Source organism: Megalopta genalis, chromosome 1, assembly GCF_051020955.1.
Source record: "Megalopta genalis isolate 19385.01 chromosome 1, iyMegGena1_principal, whole genome shotgun sequence".
In the NCBI taxonomy this organism is placed as follows: Eukaryota; Metazoa; Arthropoda; class Insecta; order Hymenoptera; family Halictidae; genus Megalopta; species Megalopta genalis.
The window spans coordinates 44,104,117-44,127,752 of NC_135013.1; the positions used below are offsets into that span (position 1 = coordinate 44,104,117).

General features: G+C 33.6%; 1 protein-coding gene across 2 annotated transcripts; it reads right to left on the bottom strand.

Annotated features, from left to right (window-relative positions):
- Positions 1–8,640: 8,640 nt before the first annotated feature.
- On the bottom strand, positions 8,641–20,362 carry sax (type I BMP receptor saxophone). Of its 2 annotated transcripts, none has more exons than XM_033471456.2 (7): positions 20,077–20,362; positions 19,574–19,752; positions 19,188–19,440; positions 18,830–19,101; positions 13,097–13,737; positions 9,297–9,528; positions 8,641–9,115 (listed from the first exon to the last, which is right to left on the bottom strand). In XM_033471456.2, exons 1-7 carry the CDS (start codon positions 20,147–20,149, stop codon positions 8,978–8,980), a joined length of 1,788 nt encoding a protein of 595 aa, XP_033327347.1. In that variant the 5' UTR covers positions 20,150–20,362; the 3' UTR covers positions 8,641–8,977. The 2 variants fall into 2 exon arrangements, with proteins under 2 accessions (XP_033327347.1, XP_076384392.1); XM_076528277.1 differs by having other exon boundaries at positions 19,574–19,765; positions 20,077–20,361.
- Positions 20,363–23,636: the final 3,274 nt, after the last annotated feature.

Here is a 23,636-nt window from a genome sequence, read left to right on the forward strand (position 1 = left end):
TAGCATGTAATATCGAACGAAGATATTCTCATAATTTAATTTCAATTACGTAAAATATATCTCTAAACAAATTCTTGACCTTACTTTTACGATTAGTTTTTCCATTCTGAATTTACGCTTTAGAGAGATTTTATGCTTGCACTATTTTCCAAATCAACATGTGTAAGATTTATAAGGAATAAATTTTGATCAATAAATGCTGTTTTATTTTCATTTAATATATGTATAATGTCTCACTGCTATTAGAACATTTGCTAACCAGCCAGATAGCACCACACGTCCGTTTTATCTCCAGTTTACGTCCGCACATCCCATGTCCATTTAGGATGTCCTCAGAACTTAAATTTCGAACGCTCTAAGAACGTGCATTTCTTTTCGGATAGCACACGACTTGGACATTTCAAGAGAGATCAATTTTATGCTACATTAATTCTATAGTTCGATGTCGTCGTAAGCATTGTTAATAATTGTTGGACTTCACAGTTTTATTATACAATCCCAAAAAAACAATACAAAATACGCGGGATCGATACAGAAATATAAAAAAATATGAAGAGTCTATTATTTCGCATGTGGCTCGTATTGTCGCTCGCTCAACCATTCCGATCTAACTAAAAGTTCAATGACTGTCATCGAACGCGTTAAAGACACTGTAGAAAGGTGCCGCTCGATCGTAAACGTAATTGGTCCCTCATACACTACGCGCGGTTCTTGCAGTGACTTCTGTCGAATGCCATGATTTTAAATATCATGTTCATCAATAACTTTTTCTAGCTTTTTTAAAATAAAAATTTAAATTAGAAAAATAAAAAATCGAATTTTTCGACCTTCCTTTAATTTTATGAAGCGCGACTCGTAAGACGCGGACAGATGCAACCCTGGATTCTAAGACCCTTAGGCCAAGCCATGCACAGCCGTAGGTAAGTGATACACCCGGCATAAAGCGTTATTTGCGGAAATTCGACACTGAGCATGATAAAATGTTCGCATACCAGACACCGAAAAGGTGCCACGCGAAGCGCAAAATACAGTGACTCGCATTAATATTCGGACACGATATTGTTAGAAGAATTATTGCTCCTTTTTATTGTTTATGACAGTATTATTGAATCAATTGTTTCCTCATATAATAAAGCACTTCTTAAAGTAAGTAGAAACATAAATTTTGTTTATTTATTGCACGTGTTCTTTTGTATAATAAGCGATAAACAAGATTGCGACGTTAAATTTTGTATGTTAATAGAGTGAGAAAATTAAGGACAGTAAAGATGACGGATAAATCACGTAACTCAAATATGGAATAAAAAAACAGTAATATATCGTGAGGTTCAGGCATTGTGTTGATACATGCAGTTCGACCATATGCTTCAGTTCAACTCTAATATCATATTCTGTCCAATCATCGACGCCATTGACAATAACATTTGATTCCGAGTCATCGGCGGAATCATCTTCCGATTCACTCAAAAGGATTCGTCGATTAGTCTGATATATGGGAACGATGGTGCTATTATTGTCGTCAACTTCACAATCACTCATCAGTAGATCAATGTCTTCAGAACAGTCTGATAGTGTGTCCATAAACAACTCATCACTTGAATTGTCACTCATGTTTCTGGACATTTTTAGGGATATTTTTTCTATACTTCGTTTCACGCCACTTGTTGAGAGTCACAGCAAGGAGCTTAGGCTTCTACATTAATATTTGCAAGTTGAGCGGAGTCTTATATATTCGAAAAAGTCGTGAGAGTGAGGTGTAGGTAGCATTTCGATTTCTAATGGGTGTGGTGTTGGTGTGCTGGTGTGCATTTTATTATATGTTGTACTCTATAGAAATAAGAAGCTCTATAGAGAAAGAAGCGTTCCTCAGGTCAAAATGGTAGATCTACCCGATCGATCGGCTAAGTGTTCTAATAAAATAATCTTATGGCTGGTAGAGGCACCTTCGAAAATCCCGAACATAAAGAACCGTAATAATGGGCAATAAAAGACGTCAAAAATTAGTGCATGTTATTATAATTATGTTGTACTCTATAGAAATAAGAAGTTCTACAGAGAAAGAAGCGTTCCTCAGGTCAAAATGGTAGATCTACCCGATCGGTCGGCTACTGACTAGCTTGGAAATGGATAGATCTACCCGATCGGTCGGCCACCGACTAGCTTGGAAATGGGTAGATCTACCCGATCGGTCGGCTAAGTGTTAACATCGGTTTATACATATACTAGATCTTATCCTAGTTTTAATATACGTTAACGTAAATACGCCTCCACCTAACTGTTGGAAAACACCTCAAGCTAGTTCGCTGGTTTGTTCTCGCCGGCTAGTTCGGGAAGGGAACAGACAGCATCGGTACGAACCGGATAGGGTTTGAGGAGCACCTTGATACTCCGACTGTTAGTGAAGTGGCACGATTCGAGAGAACAGCATCTCTTGTGACCCCTTGCTACCGTTCGTAAGGAACACCTTAGATTACAGCTCTAGATTATTCATGTCGAAAGCGTCCGAAAGAGAACTAGGTCATCTTGGCCTTAATCAGCTAGAGCGAATTACAAGGGGCATCTTGCAAACCGACCCACGGTGAATTGCCGTCCCGATTGCCTATTTAACATATACATAGTACTTCGTGTCTGCGATTTCGTTCACACTCGATCGGCTGATTGGCCGGTGGTGACGTTAATGTAGTATGTGTCCATTCACTGTTGTGATGACGTGCGTTCGATGCTCGCGTTATCGTCGACTTTGTCGATCGGCATCAGTGTTGCCAGGGAAATGATGGCACATGGGGCTCCCCGGACATCGCCTCCTTCTCCTGCACACAATCGGTCACAAGCTCCTTTTTTCCCCACTTCTACTAAAAAGTCTTGGATAGAAAGATACTGAAGTGGCGGGAAAGCACCGTGGCCAAAAAGCAGACCGTGACAATCCAGCGCTTACTACGTACTCCCTCTATTACTCAAACTTCAATTTGTTGGCGATTACGTAGCACGTTGTAAGAAGGTGGGGGACCAAAGAGATTCGTCTCACGCCATCAATCCTCTGATAACATTGATCCGCACATTGTCGTTTTGTTCACGATGTGTCGCGTAGACCTTTTGGCTTGATCGTTAACGGCCATCGAACGATCCGACGACGTTTTTTCATTTTTCGAGAGAACCATCCGTTGCATTTTCAAAGAGCCAGTTCACGCCAAGACATTCTTCGATATCGGAGTTCCGAAGAATGAGAACTTTCGATGTCCTATCGTCGTTTCACCCCGCCAAGAAAGGGGTCCGCCGAACGTGAGTGGTGTGGAGGCGCTCTGACTATGTCGGGAAATTGGTCTTGCGCCAGCGGCCATCCGTGAGACGGTCCTGCCGCATTTTCGTGTCACGTGTTTAGGCAAGCCAATAGGGGCTAAGTCCCAATAATGAGCAGAGTGGGGGATACCAAATTCGACGTTCGGGGCAGCGTTTTAACTGTCATCTATCGTAAGGGGAAACTTTTTACAATATAAAATTCAATATAGCTGTCCATCCGCATCCGATAGACGATGTGTTTTCTCGTTTCTTATTTTAAGTAGAGGAGAAATGCATTTACGCACACCCGGAGGACTGACATGTTCCCGTGGTGTGGGACTCACCACGTTTCCCGTAAAATACTCTAACCAAAATCCCTCACTGTATCCTCATATAGTGGTCAGCTTAGCTAGGGGGCGACATCGAACTGCTCCCGTTTTAAAAGCAGGTTAACCGTAGATACATTAACATGCAATAAGAGCGGGTTAACCGTAGATACGTTAACCCGCAATAAGAGCGGGTTAATCAAGCTTCCATACATTGGTTAAACCGGAAACGTCCAAATCTGTATTGTACTTACCACTACCAGAAGGGATATTGGGATTGAAAAGATTTTTCTGGTTTTTGAAGTGAATATTGATTTTACAAATATTTTATCAATATTGTTGTTGATTTACAAGCTTTAAATTTCTTGACACATAATAAACACATACCAACGATCGTTATTATTTATTTGCTGACCAAAAAATGAGAAGACTTTACGGTGTAGTTGAATTTTTTGGCAAGCTTGTTTTGTTTCTATAATGTCACGCCTTACATTAAACAATTGTAGTATTCACATTCTCGAACGTGTGCTGTGTGATACAATGTAATCTAAAAATGAGTGAGGTAAAAAGGAGTGAGGTAGATGACGGATGCGCCGGAAGTCCTGCACTGCGGCGTGGTCCGTCCACCGGGTGAACATTATAATTCTGAACCACGATCGCGACGCGACTTAAGGGGTCATGCTCAATTAGGAGTTTAAAAGAATGGTGCTTTTTGGGAGTTTATTTTCAAAATTTTTAAGACCGTTTTCAGTCGATGTTTCTTTATTTGAAAAAGTAGATTTTTTATTACTAATTGCATTTTTTTATTGAAATATATGCAGAAATATGTAAGTTGAGGCAGTTCTTCTGGGGGCTTTCCAAAAAAACGTATTTCGCGGTGGACAGCTTCACTCGGTCCACGGTTATCTGAAATCATGTACAAAAGATATTTCTTTAATTGATTTTAATTTGTTCTTGAACGAATGATTTTTCGAAATATTGATTTTTGACAAGATGGCAGGCATTCAAAGTGAAAGATTTTATTTTTTATGAAAAATAGCTATAAAAACCAAAATTCTGAACCGGAAAAAAATCCTTCGTTAAAGGATAACATTTTTGTGTGCGAAAAGAGGCTGCAAAAATTTCGTCCGATCCGATACAATAGTTCTCGAGATATCCTGTCCACCGATGTGGAAAATGTAGTTTAAGATTTCAATTTATGTTTACTCTTAAATGTTTATTTTTTACTTATGAGTAAATTACTTGAGTAATCATCACACAATTCCAGGTCGATATTGATCATCTCCTGCTGAAGTACTAATCTCCAAAACATTTATTTGTTGTTGATTGCAAAGCATTCTACCTTCATGTGTTGCTTCTTGCGTGCGGCGATCGGCACGTTTCACAAAGCACAACAATTTTAAATCCAAGTCCAAAAATTTGTTTCCGTTTTTTCTGTCTAATAAACTAAATTACATGCCAAAGTGAAAATTTTCTAGTCCTCAAAAATAGCAGTTATATTCACTTGTACCGTATACTTTAGGAGTTCTTAAAGTTCTAGCTCTTAAACCATTAAGTGACTATATCTCCGTCAAGTTTTATCCGATTACAATAAAACTTTCAGTAAATATTCTTGAAATGTAATACTTTCACTAACAATCAACACTTAAAATTTTTTAAGATTTCTGACTAAACATGACCCCTTAAAGCTTCTGTCTGATCGTAGTTCAAAATTATAACGTTCACGCAATAGACGCGCCACGCCGCTATGCTGTCTCGAGTCGCATGTGTCACTGTCAAATATTATAGACTTCCAAGATGATCAAGATCAGTGCAGTCAGGAAAAATAACTGCGCAAGACGACGTATGCGCAGGGAGTCCCGAAGAGCAACGTGGGGCGTCTACCGGGTGAACATTGTAATTTTGGACCAGGACGGCGACGCGACGCGACGCAGAGCGTTTGTCTGATCATAGTTCAGAATTGTAATGTTCGCCCGGTAAAAGTCCTACGCCGCTGTGCAGCAATCCCTGCGTCGCCTTGCGTAGTTGGTTTTCCTGATTGCACTGATCAAGACTGACAAAACGATCAAGGTATACAAGACTTCCAAACTTTCAAAACTTTTAAGACTTCGAATCAAATTCGGAATGATTCGAATCTGTGTTGCAGTACAATGCGGGATTCGGACTGATACGAAGCGATTCGAAGTCCCAAAACTACATACGTATAGTAAAGTATTGAAAAATACTTGACATATTTTTTTCTATGTAGCTGTTCTGTTTTCTGTTTAGAAGCTATAAACAGCTCCTGAAATAGGGGATAAGAAACTTATTTTATTTATTACAAATTAATGAAAATAAACAAATTTTAAGTACGACAATTTATTGCCTTTTCGTAAAGAATTAAATGACGAAAACAAAACTTATAAAGACTCATTGTGTTAGCAATTTTTGAGTAAATGCAAGGAATGTTCACCTCGATGGTTCTGGGGTAAGTGTCGAGCGGTCAATCATAGTCCTCTTATCAAAAAGCACCCTTGCCTTTCCCTCTACGTGGCCAGATCCCTCAAGCAGATAACTCTTGCTTTTTTTTATCGAAACGATCTGTAGCCGCCTGACATACTTAAAAACCCCATTAAGTACCTGTATAACTTCGAGATGCCCGACATCATCTGGGGATTGTCCGTTGACAGGAACTACAGCCTTAACCACTTGCGCTGGAAAGACGTGCCACGCACGTCGTAATGCTTTTGTCACAGAATCGCCAACAACGTGGTATGTACGTCGTCATGCGATTGCCACAGAAACAATCGACGTGCATGGCACGTCGGGTGGGATTGTTTGCCAGAGCACAAATTATCATTGCACAGCATAGCGCACAATTGTCAATATTTAACCCATATTCTAAAATGGAAAATAAATTAGTTTAGAAAATATAAATCTTTTTCCGATTTCTGTGACGCCTCCCAACAAGTTACACTGGACCGTTCTGGTACACGCGTCGGTGAATTTTTTGCCAGCGCAAGTGGTTAAGAGGCGAACCTATGACCCTACTATAAATTGACCAAAAGCAGAATAGTGTCAGACTACACTGTCCGACATGATTTTTGATTTCCTATAGCCACTATGAAATACTTGTAGAGATTCACTCTTCGAACAAGAAACCGAAAACCGAATTGCTCCATCGCCCTCAGTTCTCGAAAAAAACGAGCTTTTGTAAAACCCCAAAATTTTCAACAAAAATGAAGTATTACATGAAAAATAAAAAGGTTAAAAAATTCTAATTGATCTTAAAAGATAGAGAGTTTTCCGAATATAGTGGCATACAATTTATTAATTAATGTCAAAGTTTAAAAAAGTACCGATGTGCGTAGTTTCCTCGCAATATTTTTGTATTTTTAAGAAGAAAGAAAAAACGACCCGATGGGAAGGGTCAAAACAATTTACATTTCGAATAGACCGAGAAAATATTAGGTCTACCGGAAAGTTCTGTCCGATAGTGTCACTTCAAGTTTCAATCCATATGCACATGTTGATTTGAGACATATATGACTATCTCTCTTTATCATTGCATTTACACACATGTACTCTCCTAAATAAACTGAAACAAAGATGTCTCATGTCATTATTAAGTGAGACGCGATCGTGAAAACATGACTACCGATGATAATACCAGACCACATGCTGCTTTGACGACTCGTCAGAAAATCGCAGAGCTAGGCTGAGAAATTCTGTCACATCCACCATACTCCCCAGACCTAGCACCCTTCGATTATCACTTGTTTCTCTCTTTGCAAAACTTTTTACAGGAAAAAAAATTCAAAACTGAAGTTGATGTCAACCAAGCACTAGTTGAGTTCTTCGCCTCTAAAAATAAATCATTTTTTTTAAATGGCATTTACTAGTTGCTATCACGAAGGCAAGAAGTCATAAGTAACGATGGAAAGTATATTCTACAATAAATATTATTAAATGTATGAAAATTGTGTTACATTTCAATTAAAAAATGGACAGAACTTTCCGGTAGACTGATTAGAACTTTCTAACTTTTTACTTCTCATACAATACCTCATTTTTGTCGAAAATTCTGGGTTTTTACAAAATCTTATTTTTTTCGGAAACTGAGAGTGATGGAGCAATTCAGTTTTCGGGTTCTTGTTCGAAGAGTAAAGCTCTACAAGAATTTCATAATGGCTATAGAAAATCAGAAAAAAAGTTATATGGTTTCATAAAAAATATGCTGTCGCTGATATGTATACATATGGTGCAAATATACATAAGTCATAATCCCCATTTTGAATTTAACGCTTTCTATCTTATATTGAATATGTTAAAAATTTCTAAAACAGATTACTTACGGAAAGAAAGATTTAAAGATATATAATATAATACTAGGTAAAAAAAAATTGAAGGATTAAAACTTGATGGAATTAAAGATTAATTAAACGGAGAACATGTTAAAGCAAATAAAAAATTATGTATATGTATAAGTATATGTATAAAATTGACTGTACATGAATTTGTTATTTCTAATCTTAGCTCTGAAGACGATTTTAGTTAATAAATATAAACATAATATAGGAATGAAAATACACTTCATTTTGTAACGTACACATCCTGATCCTTTAATTAGATTTTCAAATAAAATATCAAAGGCGCATTGTCTATTCAAAAAATATGTAATAAATTACTAACTAGCGTCACTAACTCCAATGTTAAGTTGTCGGCAGTTGAAAATGTCGCTTGTTCATATCAATTCCAAAATAGTGGGCTTCATATCTATTATGAATTTGATTGTATCAAAATTTCTAAAGAGTATGTATTTACGTCGTAACAATATCCCAATTGTAATTTAATATTAGGTACAAGAATAAATAGGTTTTTAAAATATATTCGAGTAATTTTCCGCCTGAAAAATTGGTACTTGATACAAAGTAAGCATAAATTTGTTGGATTCTTAAAATAATTAAAATCTTTGTTATTAATTGATAACAAACAGGTTGAATTTTGGGAAAATACAGTTTTGATACTATTTTAAAGTGTGGCAAGAAAATATACACAGTTTAGAAAGTAAAGGTATAATTTGTACGTAAGTATATGGCCGTCATTGTGCATTCAACGCTAAATCCCTAAATAAATGATGAAATGATGAATTACTTACTAAGTGGCACTTTTTTTTACGTCAATCACAAATGTATATGACAAAATATTACAAAAGAAGTCAAATTTATGACATATGAATAGAAAACAGTAGTAATAAAATAAAAAACGTTACGCATTTTTATTACATTTTTCTAAAGATGAAGAAAATTTAGAACACCAATCAAAGTGCTCATTAACTTCATATCAATAAATACGTGCATAAAATGATATACATATAATTTAATATATGCCTAGTATTAGTCGAGGGGCAAGTGGACGCGTGAGTCATTAGCTGCTAATTTAACAAGTGTTTTCTTAACTCGAAGGACAGGTAATCGTGCTGCTGATTTTCCGTGCCAGCATTCTTTCATTAATTTTCCCAAACCAGCCAATGTCTGCAAAATACACAATACAGCAATTAAAAGTCTTTCTTTAAAAACTATTTTAAGAATATGACATAATACCAAAATAAAAAAGTACTTCATAATTGAATCTACTAATACATAAAAAATAATGTATACTTCATGCGAGACTAAAACCGTTACATATATAATTTAAAAAATATATTTTTATTACAGAATCAGAATGCCATCTATTAGGAAGTGGCGGTCTGCGATGATCCAAACACACTAATTTCCGCATTTCTTCAATGGAAGGTTCTTGGTTACTAGGAAGCCATTCAGAATATGGTGCCATGTATTCAAGTGCTACACCATTGCTTATACACCTTCGACAAACTTCCCAAAGTATCAGTCCTAAGCTGTAAATATCTGATCGTCTAAAGTTCTCTAAACATTCCATGTTTATTCTGAAAATAAAATATATATATATATATATATATATATATATATATATATATATATATATATAACTTTTAATGATAATTCCATCTGCTAGTGCAATATTTTTTAATATTTTGATAAACCATAATTTCTAAAGATATCTCAAGAAGTAGAAAGCTTAGGATAATAAAGCTTTTTTTAATTGCATGTCTTAGATCGATAAATTTCATCACTTGGAAAAGGTTCCCAAAAAGTTATTTGTTCAAAAAATATTTAAAAACTAATTTTTTTCAATTCTACATATTAATTGTTTATCCATTTTTACATAAACTCATGTGTGCAGTCTACGGACTAAAATAGGGGATACGTCCTTTTGCAATTGTTTTATTTTTATCGTTCAACGATATTATACCGTCGTTTAATGTTACTACACGTTATTAACAATAAGAAGTATTCAGATGTGTTTTGTAACCGATCACATAAAATTTTAATAACCTTCGGAACTAACTACCGTAGTTAGTTTGGTTTTTTTTATAATGACCAAAGAAGATGCCGTACATATTAGAGTCCACCTATATCAACGTGAACGCGCCGACAACGTTAGGTCTTTTTTGAAATCTCAAAGGCCACCGCCCATCCTAAGAAAATAAACAGGGCTTACCGTTCCCAAAACTCTTGGAACCCCAACTTACCCTTTTGCGTCTCACCGTCATGAGCACTCTTCCTACCTAGACCTTGTATCCTACCCTAAGGATGTATTTGATCTGTATTGTCCAGACTTATAGGTAATAGACTCTACAGTGTAAAATATACAGGGTAATCCACACAATTGTTTTAGGTCATAATTCCGTTATAAATGCATTTACGAAAAAATGCCAAAGAAGAAGATAAATGGCTCGAAGAAATCCTACATCTGTAGGACCTTAGATATATTTTTTAAATACATAGGTGCGTGTGCAATTAACAATTGCATCATACCTTCCACATTTTTTCCGTAAATGCATTCATAACGGAGTTATGACCCCGCGGGGAAATTCCGAAATGTATTCCTTAGAATTCATCGTTAGAAGAATTGTCAAGAGTCAGATTTGTCCGAACCTAGACCCGTCAATGAGTGTCCTTGGCACGTGACGAGTCCAGATATGTCAGGTATACATTCAGTGGCTCGTAAAAGTATTCATCTATCTTTTAAAACGCAATAACTTTTTTAAAACTGGACTGAATGACTTGAATCTTTTTTTACATGATAAAGGGACTAGTTATTAGACAATGACTAAAATGCTTTTTCTAAATTTTGCTATTACTTGGAGTGACAAAAAAATGGAAAACTTTCATTTTTTAACTTCTCTATCTAAGCCTACAACGACAATTTAAAAGATGTCTTTCGTAGATCTCGGTAACTTATATGCAATCGGTTGATTTCGATAAGTTACAACAATTCATGTTTATATACAGATGAAGAGACTGACATCGCTCTTGAATCTCATTAAGTGGGTGGTGACCTTCGAGAGTTCGAAAAGACGAGACGTTGTCGGCGCGTTCACGTTAATATAAATGAACCCTTAACGTGACGCGATAATAATCATCGCCACGCCAATCCACGGCGATATCCGCAGATATCTGATCAATATAATTTCTGTTAACACTAAATTTACCACGCTCGAATGAGCCCCATCTTGCAATTATGTATTATGCAAGATAGTTTCATAAGATATGATCGAATAAATTACATTGGAGTAACTACTATAGTAAAAACTACACAATTTAAATAAATTGGATTTTCTTTTCATTTTTATAAGGCATTGCACACTAGTCAACTTTATTGTTCGATAGGTTTAATGTAAAGGAATGTAATCGAATTTTCGAAGCAAATATTTTTCGTTTCTTTCTGTATTATGTTAATGTGCGTTAATGTATATTAATATTATGAAGATTCAAATTCAGATAATATCAAACAGATCCATGCGGAATTATTTTAATTATTTGTACATATAATTGCATTGTTGATCCTATTTGCTTATTCTTGGACTCAATTTTAAACATATGCAAAACAATTCCATCAACATCACAAACGTTGTGATAAAAGCATAGAATAGCCACGAAATGACCACGAAATAGCCACGAAAAGTCACATACAGTATGATTTTGTCGGACAGTGTTATATATACGAGTTTACATAAAAATGGATAAACAATAACGAAAATTGAAAAAACAATTTATTTTTTACATATTTTTTAAGCAAGTAACTTTCTTGGAACTTTTTTCAAGTGATTTTTGTCGATCAAAAACACGCATTTAAGGAAAAAATGCATTGTTCTACGCCCTCTACTTCTCGAGATATCTAAGAAAATATGGTTTGTGCCCTCGATTTTCGGAGCAAAACCATTTTTTTCACAATTTTTTTCATTATACTAAAATGTTATTAAAATCGGCGAGTTACAATTGAAAACGTTCCTTTGTTAGTATAATATAATGTAAACTATTTTAACATTTTTCACATATTACATACTTTTCCAAGTACTAACGAACATAGCGAGTAAAAAGCATCAAACATCCAATTAAGCAAATTGTTTATCTGAACTACCGAATTACCAATTTTTCTTTAATTATATGTATGTACAGGGTGAGTCATTTATTTCTTCCATCTTAATTTTATATAAAATAATATAAAAGAATGTTTCGAACGAAAGTTGTTTGGTATAACGAGAAGCATACGCGGGAGCAATTAATTTTTTGCCATTTTTCTTTTATTTTAAGATATGAAGGTCACCTTGAGTTTCTTAACCATGATGTGCAACATTTAATGACGCCATTCGAAAGTCTATTACAAGAATACAAAATAAAAATTTATTTATTAATTAATAATGAAATTAATATTATTTATTAATAATCAACTAAAGAGAAATCTCGGTAAACATTAATTTCTGAACCCTTACATGTTAATAATTTTGTATTCCATATTTAATAAACTTTTTAGTGATATAATTAAATGTTGTACATTATAGTTAAAAAATTCAAGGTTGCACTCATATTTCGATAAAAAAAAGGAAAATAGCAAAAATTAAGTGTCGCCATGTATGCTACTCTATATCGCAAACAACTTTCGTGTGAAATATTCTTTTATACAATATGTTACTATTAAAGTGAAAAATTAAAGTAAAAGAGTTAAATGACGTCGATTAACTCTACTTCTTGAAATATTTTAAATTTTAGTATCAGAGCACTTGGTTCAGTCATGACTTGAAATAATCTTAAACAAGAAAATTTTTATGGTCGCCGTGTAATAAATAATTTATTTCAGTTAATAACAATTACATCACGGCTATTCTATCTTATTTATTCTACATATCTTTATATGAAAGCTACATCTGCATTTATGCATTATACAATGTTTATTTCAGTTTTTATTTTAAAGGTAATTTTGAAAATATTGTATATTATTCTATCACATTTCTCCACTTTCTGCTTTATGGAGTTAATCGATTTGGCAAGTGAGCGGCTAATATGGTACTATTGTATGATATTAGAATATACATAGAATATAAGATAGAAATACCCATATAGTAGTAAAGATGAATAAAAAACGATACATACGTTTGCTCAAGAATTTCAGGGCTCATGTACCGTTTTGTACCCAGTTTCAAATCAATTCTATCCGTGGATAGGCGATCTTGCGTCACCGCTAGTGCGAAGTCTGCAATCACGCAACTCCCATTGGTCTTCACGAGGATGTTTTTAGACTTCAAATTACGGTGTGCCATTGCAGGCTTTCCACGAGTTCCGTGAATCTCCGTGTGCAAATAGAGCAAACCATTCACAATACTCAAACAAATGTTGAGCATTTGATGATGCATAAGTGAATGATGCGATCTGCTCAAATAATCATAAAGTGAGCCCATAGGATGGTAATGTGTCACCAACCAAAGTTGAGTACAGCTCGCTCTACTTGTCATATCACTTCCAACGTAACCAAGAATATTATCGTGTCTGGATGGCAGTAATTGTGAATAGACCTCTGTTTCTCGCGCCCATGCTGCTTCATCACGTGAAAAATATATTTTAACTGCGACATTCTCACCATGCCAAACACCCCTCCAAACTTCTCCACCAAATCCGCCATTGCCTCCATTACCAAGGCACTCCACTAATGACACTTGCTTAGCCAATGTCCTTTGTACTAGCAATGGTAAACCAGAACCTGAGCCACTGGTTAAGCTTCTTCCATCAAGGTATTCCTATTTGAATACAAAATCACAAAATTCACAGATTTAGAAAGATATCACGAATCCCGAATTCATTCGAATCCATACTTATAAACGATAACAAGTATCAAGAGAAATGTAATAAATATTCTAAACATTTTTGCAGCAAACACGTATTTTGTGCTCGAATAAATATTTTTATATGCTTATATTTATATTATCTGTAAGTAACAAATACATAACAGAAAACAAAAATTATATTTATAGTAATTTAACCGAGTAATTTAACCAGGGATTGTGAAAAGGATCCGAAAATAAACGTTTCAAACTGTTATTCAGTCGGTTCCGACTGAAACAGTTATGGAGAACCGAAAAGATTTCATAACCGTTGTGAGGTGTATCGGTCCTGACTTATATCGGTTTCGGTTCTTGAGAATTAATATCATATTGATTCTATAACTGTTATTTTTCGGTTCTGGGGATTTCGGTTATGAATTTCGGCTATGCATATTTCATTATTTAAAATTTTTTAGTACAGTACATTTTTCCTAATAGTCCCTGTTAGAAGCTTGCATACATTGTCCCTGTTCTATCTATTTCTACACCTATATGCGTTATTCCTACATCTATACTAAGGTTCGACGGAGTCAGTCGAACGTAGAATGCGGCACGCGACGCGCTCCTTTTACTAGAATTCCGAGAATAACATTTTAAACCTGATTTTTAAAAAAATCTCTCTCTCTCATATGAGATGTTGGCAACTACAATAGATTCTCTCAAACTGTCCCTCAGTTTGTAAACAAAAATTTACCATTTGGGAATAGGAGATACGATTACACGAGCCTCGCGGTTCGTTTTTATAATTCTTGATATTCGGCGACTATAAAAACGAGTCACAAGGCTTGAATAATTTTATCTCCTCTTTCCAAATTGTTCATTTTTGTTAACAAGCTGAAGGACAATTTGGGAGAATTTACTGTAGTTAGTTTTCGGCCTTAGTTTCCGAGATATTCGCAAGAAGCAACAGTTACTACTACATTGAATTTTGCAATACATGCACACCCGTGGCGTGCGTATGTGCCCGTTTGCTTGCTTCTACATGTCAGGTTGTGCACATATTGGCAAAATTCAATGTATGTAGTTAAGAGATTGTACAATGTTAGGAATGAATGTGTACACGTATGACGTGTGAAATGAAAGTAAATGCGAATGAATGCTGTGCGAGTGTGACAAATGAGCGATTGGGACGCATTGATCGATATTCGCATCAAGTGGAAACCGATCGGTACGAACCAGAGTTGAACAAAATGTTTATCTAAGTAAAAATCTCGAATAGCGAATAAAAGATACTCTAGAAGTATTTCTATTCGACGAGTATCGAATAAATAATTTCATTCGATGAGAATTTATCCGAAGAATAAACATACTATTTTTATTCGAACGTTTGAATAAAGAATAAAGATACAGTATCTTTTATTCGGATAGTTATTTAAATAATTCTTTATCTAAATAATACCCAACTTTCCTCTTCGATAACATCACATTGTGTTACATTGTGTTAAACAAAGTTTAAATTGATATTTCTCATTAGTTAGAAACTAAGCAAATTGTTGCAGAGCAATTTCCAATAACACAGCGCATTTTCATATTCTAGTAGTCTCTTGTACTACTAAACTAAAGAAAATTATACTACTATACTAATAATCTATGTACACTGTACACTAACAACACTAAAATATATGATAATATTAATTTATTAACACTAATATTAAGAATAATTTTTTATTCAAGGGAACGTTCATTCACTGTTCATCTAATGAAAAGAACAAAATGGTTTCGTAACGAACCCATGCTAATCCTAAAAAACAAAATTATTCAGTTGTTTAAATTTCGGTGTGATGGAAACTCAAATATATATATGTAGAATCCATACTTTTAAACCCCAAAGGGTATACAATGTATTTATTACATGAAATAGAATTAAAACCGAAATCCAAAATCAAAACTCACACAGAAAAATGACAATTATATGTAGAACAAATACAATAACAGTTCTGAAGAACCGAAACTGAAAGCAACACCGATATATAGTAATGGAACCTACACCTGCACGTTTTTCTTACACAGTAAGTTGGTTCGCATATTCTTACTATTTTACTACATATCCAATCCATAGTGAATCCTATCTCAGCAGTAAATTGCCAACCAATCAGAGCAAAGGAAATTTCTACATTGACCCTCGCTAATGGCCTGGAGGTGTGCAGGAGTAAGACCTATTACTGTACCTTATAACGGTTATAAGAACATTTCGGTTCTTCATAACTATTTCAAGAACCAAAACCAATATCATAACTATTTTCAATCCCTGATTTGAACCCAGTGTATCAAAATCGTCATTTAGCTATGTAGCTTTTGCTGATGAATTTGAATTAGTATCAAGAATTAGTTCCATTAGCTGTAATAAATAAACTAATGTGTTTAGAAGAATTACCTGTAAAGATAAGTTTATAAAGATTAATAAATAAATAATCAATTTTTACTAGCTACAATCATGAGCAGTATGTACATATGTTGCCACCAAGATTTGTTTATAAGGAAAATGATTGGCAATATGTTAGTAGGTATATGGATTAATCACAATCAGGAAGTTGTTAAACTAATAAGAAATTTCAAGAGTGAACTTGATTCGAAATCGTGAAACTACTGAGGAACTCAGCTAACAGTGTCCAATACACATTTCATCTTCTAACTGGGCGATTCTTGGAAAGCGTCACTTCCAAGAATCCGAAAATCGAATTGCTGTATTACCTTAAAAACACGAGTTTTTGTAACAGCGTGCAATTTTTAGCAAAAGCTAAGTATTGCACGAAAACTGAAAACGTTATAAAGGTCATATTGCCTTAAAGATTTCTGAATATGTCAGTATCGATATTTATAATATTTTATAGTTCTAAATAGTATTAAATAGCCGTCAAAGTTTAAAAAAATGCCAAAGTACGTATTTTCTACGCAATATTTTTGCATATTTACGAGAAGTTGTTTACTTGGCACGAAAACTGAGCATAACATTTAATTCTGTAGACATTTCTGAAGAAGAAACTATCGAGAAAAAGTGTCGGAACGGTTTTTAATTCGTACAGATCGAGAAAATATCTGTCGACAACGCGTACACGGCGTTTTGCCGCCGCGTAGTCGGTTGCTCGTTTGTCTCAACTCGGCAGTGCCGCGTGTACGCTGCAGTAACGTAATCAACGCCGATAGAAGCGACCAATAGGGCAACCATTCTGTTAATAACTGTTCTATCTTTTATTTTCTTTATATTCACCTGTTTTTTATTATATGACAGTTTAATTAATGTCAAAACAAATTGAATAACCACTAATTGTGACCTTGAAATTACTTTAAAGATAGAAAATAAGTTTAAATTGGACCAATGTAGAACTATTAAGACAATAGTTACGAATTAGCTTACTTTATTTAATATTCCAAATTCAAGCTTTCTAAGTCTTTTATGAACACGATAAATAAACGGTCGAATAGCATTTTCTACAGCGTGATTAACTGTAGAATCCAAATAGATCCTTCATGTCATTGGAACTCCATTATAAATAATAGACTTACAGAGTTCTCCATAAAAAATAGAAACATCACGGGGAGAATAAATGTGATAGTGTCTTAAACTTTATCTTATTATAAGTCTAAATCTAGCTGTGTAGTTAAGATACAACAGTATAATAGCATGAAAATTATTTTTATGCAAAATTATTCTAATTTTCTTTGACAGCAGAATGTAAGGAAAATTCATTCAAGTAAACAAATTTTGGATTTTAGAGTTTAAGTAGTAATATTCTATAAGCTCCAAAACCCATTAATTTAAAATATGTATTTCATGACACACTGACACAAGTCACAATTATTCTTATATTAAATATAACAAAAATACATTCACTCACCACTTAGTTTTCTATGTTTGTTCAAGTACCATACAATTCTTGCTCACCCATTATAATTGTTCACACACTCTTGCAGTTTGTTCTCTACTCCATAAATTTTAGAGTAATTTTACAGCAATGGACGTCACTTACTGCACACATACATGCTAATACCAATTACAATCACTTGAATGGAAACACAAATAACGACAATCAAATAATGTGATCACTTTACATAACATTATCAATAGAAACACTCATGATGATAACAATATTGTATATCAAGTCTTCAAATGATTTCAACCATCAATTATTTCAGCTCAAACAGATTTGAGCTGCAAACAGGTTGTATGGCTTTAAAAACCTCAAACATTTTAACCAATAATCATTGAAATGATTGCAATTGAATAGCTTAATTACTCGTTACTATGATCTGTTTTTAAATGAGTACATATAAGATACGCTCACAGTAATAAAAGCTGTCTACTCCACTTCCCTTACTTCAAACTTGCAATAGATGTATAGGAATATGTAGAGTAAGCAGCTACAATAGCTACATGAATATTTTTTGTGTCTTCTTTTAGAAAATAGACCATAGTTACAAATAGGTAGATTCTATTCAATTTATTATAACAGAAAGGTAATATAAAGATTTGGATAATATTGTCTTGATTGGATGTTAATGTCATTTTTTAAATGTTATTTGGATATTAATGTGATTTTGAGTACTTTGAGTTCTATTATCAATAATTTGATGATGGGACACTTTGTAAACATGTTTTGCTTCTAGGCTTTTAAATAATTTGTATCGACTGTTTAATTGTATACTCCTATTTGTATATGTTGCGACATTAAATAAAAGTTTCATTTAATAAGTGTCTGATAATTAGAACTTTCTTTCAACTACAACTCTTGAATCAAATTATTGATCTTTCTTAATTCTTACCTAGTCAATGTAGATTTATATTTTAATCATAATTTAAGAATAGTTAAGAAATTTCACAAATATTTATCCACTTGCATTTTGTACTTTTTAATATATTCCTTTTTGACTATGTTCAAACATTATTATAATGAATTAATACTTTGCATAGAAAAACTAAGTTCAAAGTAGATGTCATGAAAATTGATATGACATAATTATGAGAAGATTATTATACTATTAATTTAAGGGCAGTTACATTGTATCTTACCTTTAATGTGCTATCACCAGCTGCAGTTGCTCTAAGTTCATGAGCAGGACATGTAGGGACTGATGTTGGAGAAGAAAATGAGAAATGTAGATATGACGATTCCAGTTCAGACTCAATAACGAGCTTATTACGTTTAGCAGTTAAAGGCCGTTTCCTGCGTGCTCTGCATACCAATAAATAAAACAACAGTCCTCCAGCAATAACACAAAATCCAACCATCAAACCCAAAATTGCTAATGTTAATTTAACTGTATAATCTTCTTTAACAGCATCTGTAAATAATATATATATATATATATGTTTGTCATAAAGGATAACTAAGCAGACAATCAAATATATGAATATTACATGTACCTACCTCCACTATAGTCTTGCAATATTGGAAATGGTCCACCATTACAAAAATCTGTTTGGCAACACTCAACAAAATATTGGATACCACTTACAGGACCACTAATGTGTCTCTTTTTCTTATTATTATTATTATTATTATGATTAGCATGTAGTGGCTGTTGCTTATTGCATATTAATAACATTTGGTCTACTGACGAAGTACACCCTCTACTTACACTTATTGTACCATCAGATTGTTTTACTTTAGATTTCCAGCACTATAAAACAGAATATACAATGTTAATTTCCTTTATAATTAGTACAGTTTATTTACAATATAGTTAATAACGCAAAAGTTGTAATCAAAGTTGCATTATAATATAATATAATTAATAATACAAAAAATATTACCGTAACTGCATTATGACAGAACTTAGTATACGAACAGTCTGGTCCCTCACAAATATAGCACTTCAAGCGTTGGTATCCAGATGAATTATCATTAATGTCTATAATATCTATGGATTTTTGTGATTCCTCATTTTCTGAAGAAAAATCATGTTCTGCTAAGGTAAAAGTCTCCTTTTCTCCTAAAAACGATTCCTGTTAAGCATTGAAATATATTTCAAGGTGTTATGAAGTATTATCTATTATCTAATATATGTTATATATGTATATATGTGTGTATATCTATATCTATGTGCACATCAAATTTTGACAGGAAACAAATTGAAAACAGAAACATCAAATTATATACAATTTTTGTAGTCTTTTGTAGATAGGTACAAATATTTCACTCATCACTTTTTATGTATGAAACTTTAAACAAAGATAATATATGAAGGACATATGGTAATTTCAGTCCATATTCGATTAATGTAATATATTTTCGAATCAAAAACATTATTACCTACCCGTACATAGTTCAAACACCAATAATAATATGAAATACATGATAAACACAAAATCCGCCATTGCCATACACATCAAAATATTAGGTAGCTGAAGTCAAATCAACGTTTTGAAATTTCTTTTGCACAAGCATAGAGATATAATATACTCAAAACAAAATTTTGTTTCTGTAATAGGTAGAAGAAAAATTAATTATATATGCAATCAACATTGAATTGGCGGTTTTTCGTGCAAAAAAACGAATGTCTGCAGATGGCGCACTTATCACTTTGCCCCTTTTCGCACTTTCACACAACACAACCTATAATCTACAATCGGAGGGACCACAAGAGCTCTTTCATAATTTACAATAGACCATATATGTACTACCGATATTTCAATGCGTAAAACAATTTCAATATGTTGTTAATTTTTGGAAAAAATGTGTAAACAAATGTATACATATATTATTTTTGACCCTTTACGCTCGACTATTTTAATTAAAATAATAATTAATTAAACTATTTTAATTATCACGGAGACATTTTTTTCGATCTATAGTATTTTTATTTTATATCATTCTTACATTTTATGCATAAAATTTTTAACAATTTCTGAAATATAATAAAATTTCCTACAAAAATTATTTTAAAAAATAATATAGTAATTTTTAGTGGAGCTTTTAAGTTGCCATTTAAGTGCAAAGTGCAAAGGATTAATATTCTGTAAAAAGTGTTCGATTAATTATTTTCATAAAACTTATTTTAGCTTAAATAAACAATAAAAATACAAATACACAAATACTTAGAAAAAAGTTATTTATTTACATTGCATATTCACACTTATTGGATAGAAAATAAAACAGTTTTTGTCAGTTTACTGCGTGTTTCGTCAAGATTAACTACGTTATTACTTATATAATATACTCCTTAAATTATAATAATGAAATAAAATTATTTTTAATAATTGTATAATATTATTTGATTAGTCGCGTCGGCGTCGGTCTACCGCTTAGATTAGTGATGAGCAACCTTGAGTTACCCAAAGCAACTCAAGATGACCCAAGGTCTGTAGAATAGACGGGTTGCCTGGTAACCAATAACAACCAAAGTATTGTAGTATTTGTAGCGATGTGAGCGATGTCGGGGGCAAAGCATTCGGAAATATGAGTCTAGGCACCGAAACTGCTTTTCTCTGATTGGTTGACGCACAGCAAAACAAGTCACGCCGATGGCCAATGTAGCTTGTCTCACTTTACCATGCTTGCGAACTCATTCTTTTCACGCATTCGTACGCTTGGCACTTCATCTGAAACACTCGGCGCGACATTTGACTTGTTCTTTTCGCCCCGTAGCATATAATGTTTTTACAGTCCCTAGAAATCGTAAAATTAGGACAGAATGGATCAAAAAATGCTGCAGAATTACCATGCTTGCGAACTCATTCTTTTCACGCATTCGTACGCTTGGCACTTCATCTGAAACACTCGGCGCGTTTGTCTTTTCCTGTTTCGTTCAGCAAGCAGTTGTCGATAGCAAGACACCGCATCAATGACACTTCGTCTTGCCTTTGAACTTCTACCAAAATTTAAATCATTTTGTGCAAACTGATCCATAATTTCCGTTATAGTGGCTAAACTTTTTTTTAGAAAATCCGTTGAGAGTTCCTTTTACTCCTCATCTTCAGAAACGCTACTTCGTCATCTTCGTGCACTTGTTGTTCTACTGATTCTTTAAGATCGTCTTTGGAAAAGCTTTCACCTGTAATAATAATTCATCAATATCCTGCGCATTTATATTATCCAACTCTGTTTGATCAGCTAACTTGACAATTTCCTCGACATCAACCATGGATTCTCTAATGTCAACATTTTTACTTAACTCCACAGCCATACATTCTTCCATAATGTGAAACAAAAGATACATAGTGTGCACCGTCGTTGCATAATGCGCCGCTTATGGTTGTTGCATGCCTGCTTCATTTGCACACATATATCTACAATTTTTGTATATCCATCTTTTAGGGGATGCTGTGACGAATTTGGTAGACATCATAACATATAAGTTTCTCCGAATTTAAAAAAAAATTGTATGTTTACTTATAAAAAAACTCAATAATTATGGAAAAAAGGGTTGACAAAAAGATCAGTCAAAAAATTTTAGGAAATTGGCATGAATCAATCCCATCAAAGAGAACGGACAAGCTCCGTCATGAACGAAGGAATTTGCTAATAATTTATCGCGATAGAAAGAAAATCGCGGATCCGGTTCTGGGATACTGTATATGTTGGGAATTTGGAGGGCAAGGGAGTTGTAGGGGATCAGTTTCCAAGTTGGCTGGCCCTGATTGTCCGGTTCTCCACAATGATGAAGTCGCACTCCAAAACGTGGTACTGCTTCTTCAGTAGATACAGGCGGTCTTCTCACCTTGCATTTATATTTGACATACATATAAAATACACACTTAGAAAGCAAAAAATAATTCGTAAAATTATATTTAAACAATTTTCGTATCAAAAATATCAATCAAAATTAATTAAAAATTATTCCTTAACAAACGCAAAAGATATGTAATTATCTAAAGTTAAGAATGATTACTTTTAAATATTTTTAGTAAAAGTTTCATTGTAACACCTATAGTGGTTCAAAAGTTATAACAAAATGTCATTGAATTTTTCGAACCGTAGAATATTTCTATTTCAACTGAGTTTGTTGTTGTTTATTGGAAAATAAGGCACTGAATCTAACGGGTTCCATGCGCCCAAATACATCACAACATTACTTACAAGGCTAACTTATAACTACAAATTCCACAAATACATAATATATGCTTATTTTAGCACATTACAACTAATTAATATCTAATAAAATACTGTTACATTTGGTATCTCGAACAGTCTCGAACAGTCTCGAGCAGTCTCGAGCAGTCTCGAAATATGTAGTCTCGAGCAGTCTTGCGCCGTCTCGAGCAGTCTAGCAGTTTCAAGCAATCTCAAGCAGTTAGAGAAAGTCTCGAGCAGAGTCTCTATCATACATATAAGTTACCGAGATCTATGATAGACATTTTCTAAATTTTCGTGATAGACTCGGATAAAAAAAAGCATTTAAGTCATCGTCTAGTAGATTAGTCCCTCTATCACCTAAAAAAATTCAAGTCATTTAGTTCAGTTTTAAAATAGTTATTGCGTTTTAAAATGTGTACGAACACTTTTGTGGGTCACTGCATGTAAATATTCTTACTAGAGTTATGAACAGACTATCTTCAGTAATACTGTTTATCATCTTAACTGTATTTTTTGTATATTCTTTAATATTCGCTGTTATTTCCGCAAAATATTAATTTTTTAGCATTCTTTAAATTCTCAAACGGATTACAATCACTTTTATTGTATAGGGTATATGTACATCGCAAGATGCGTTAACTCATGAGCTAAAGTACCTAATAGTTGATTTTCCTCTATCTTAGCTTGTATGTAAATTCTACCGTCTTCATAATTAGTAGTTCTTGTTGTATTTTTCGAAGCAGTAGGATTAATATCCTTGATGTTTTCATTATCAAAATCCAAAATTATGTCAAGATAATC

What these genes read in the sequence shown, in the direction of transcription:
- sax (XM_033471456.2), bottom strand. Translation starts at nt 20,149, where the DNA reads ATGTGTATGGCAATGGCGGATTTTGTGTTTATCATGTATTTCATATTA. An exon ending in TCTGTCATAATGCAGTTACG is followed by an intron (nt 19,441 to 19,573) that starts GTAATATTTTTT and finishes TCTGTTTTATAG; the next exon opens with TGCTGGAAATCTAAAGTAAA. An exon ending in CCTGAAATTCTTGAGCAAAC is followed by an intron (nt 9,529 to 13,096) that starts GTATGTATCGTT and finishes TTTTATTTTCAG; the next exon opens with AATAAACATGGAATGTTTAG.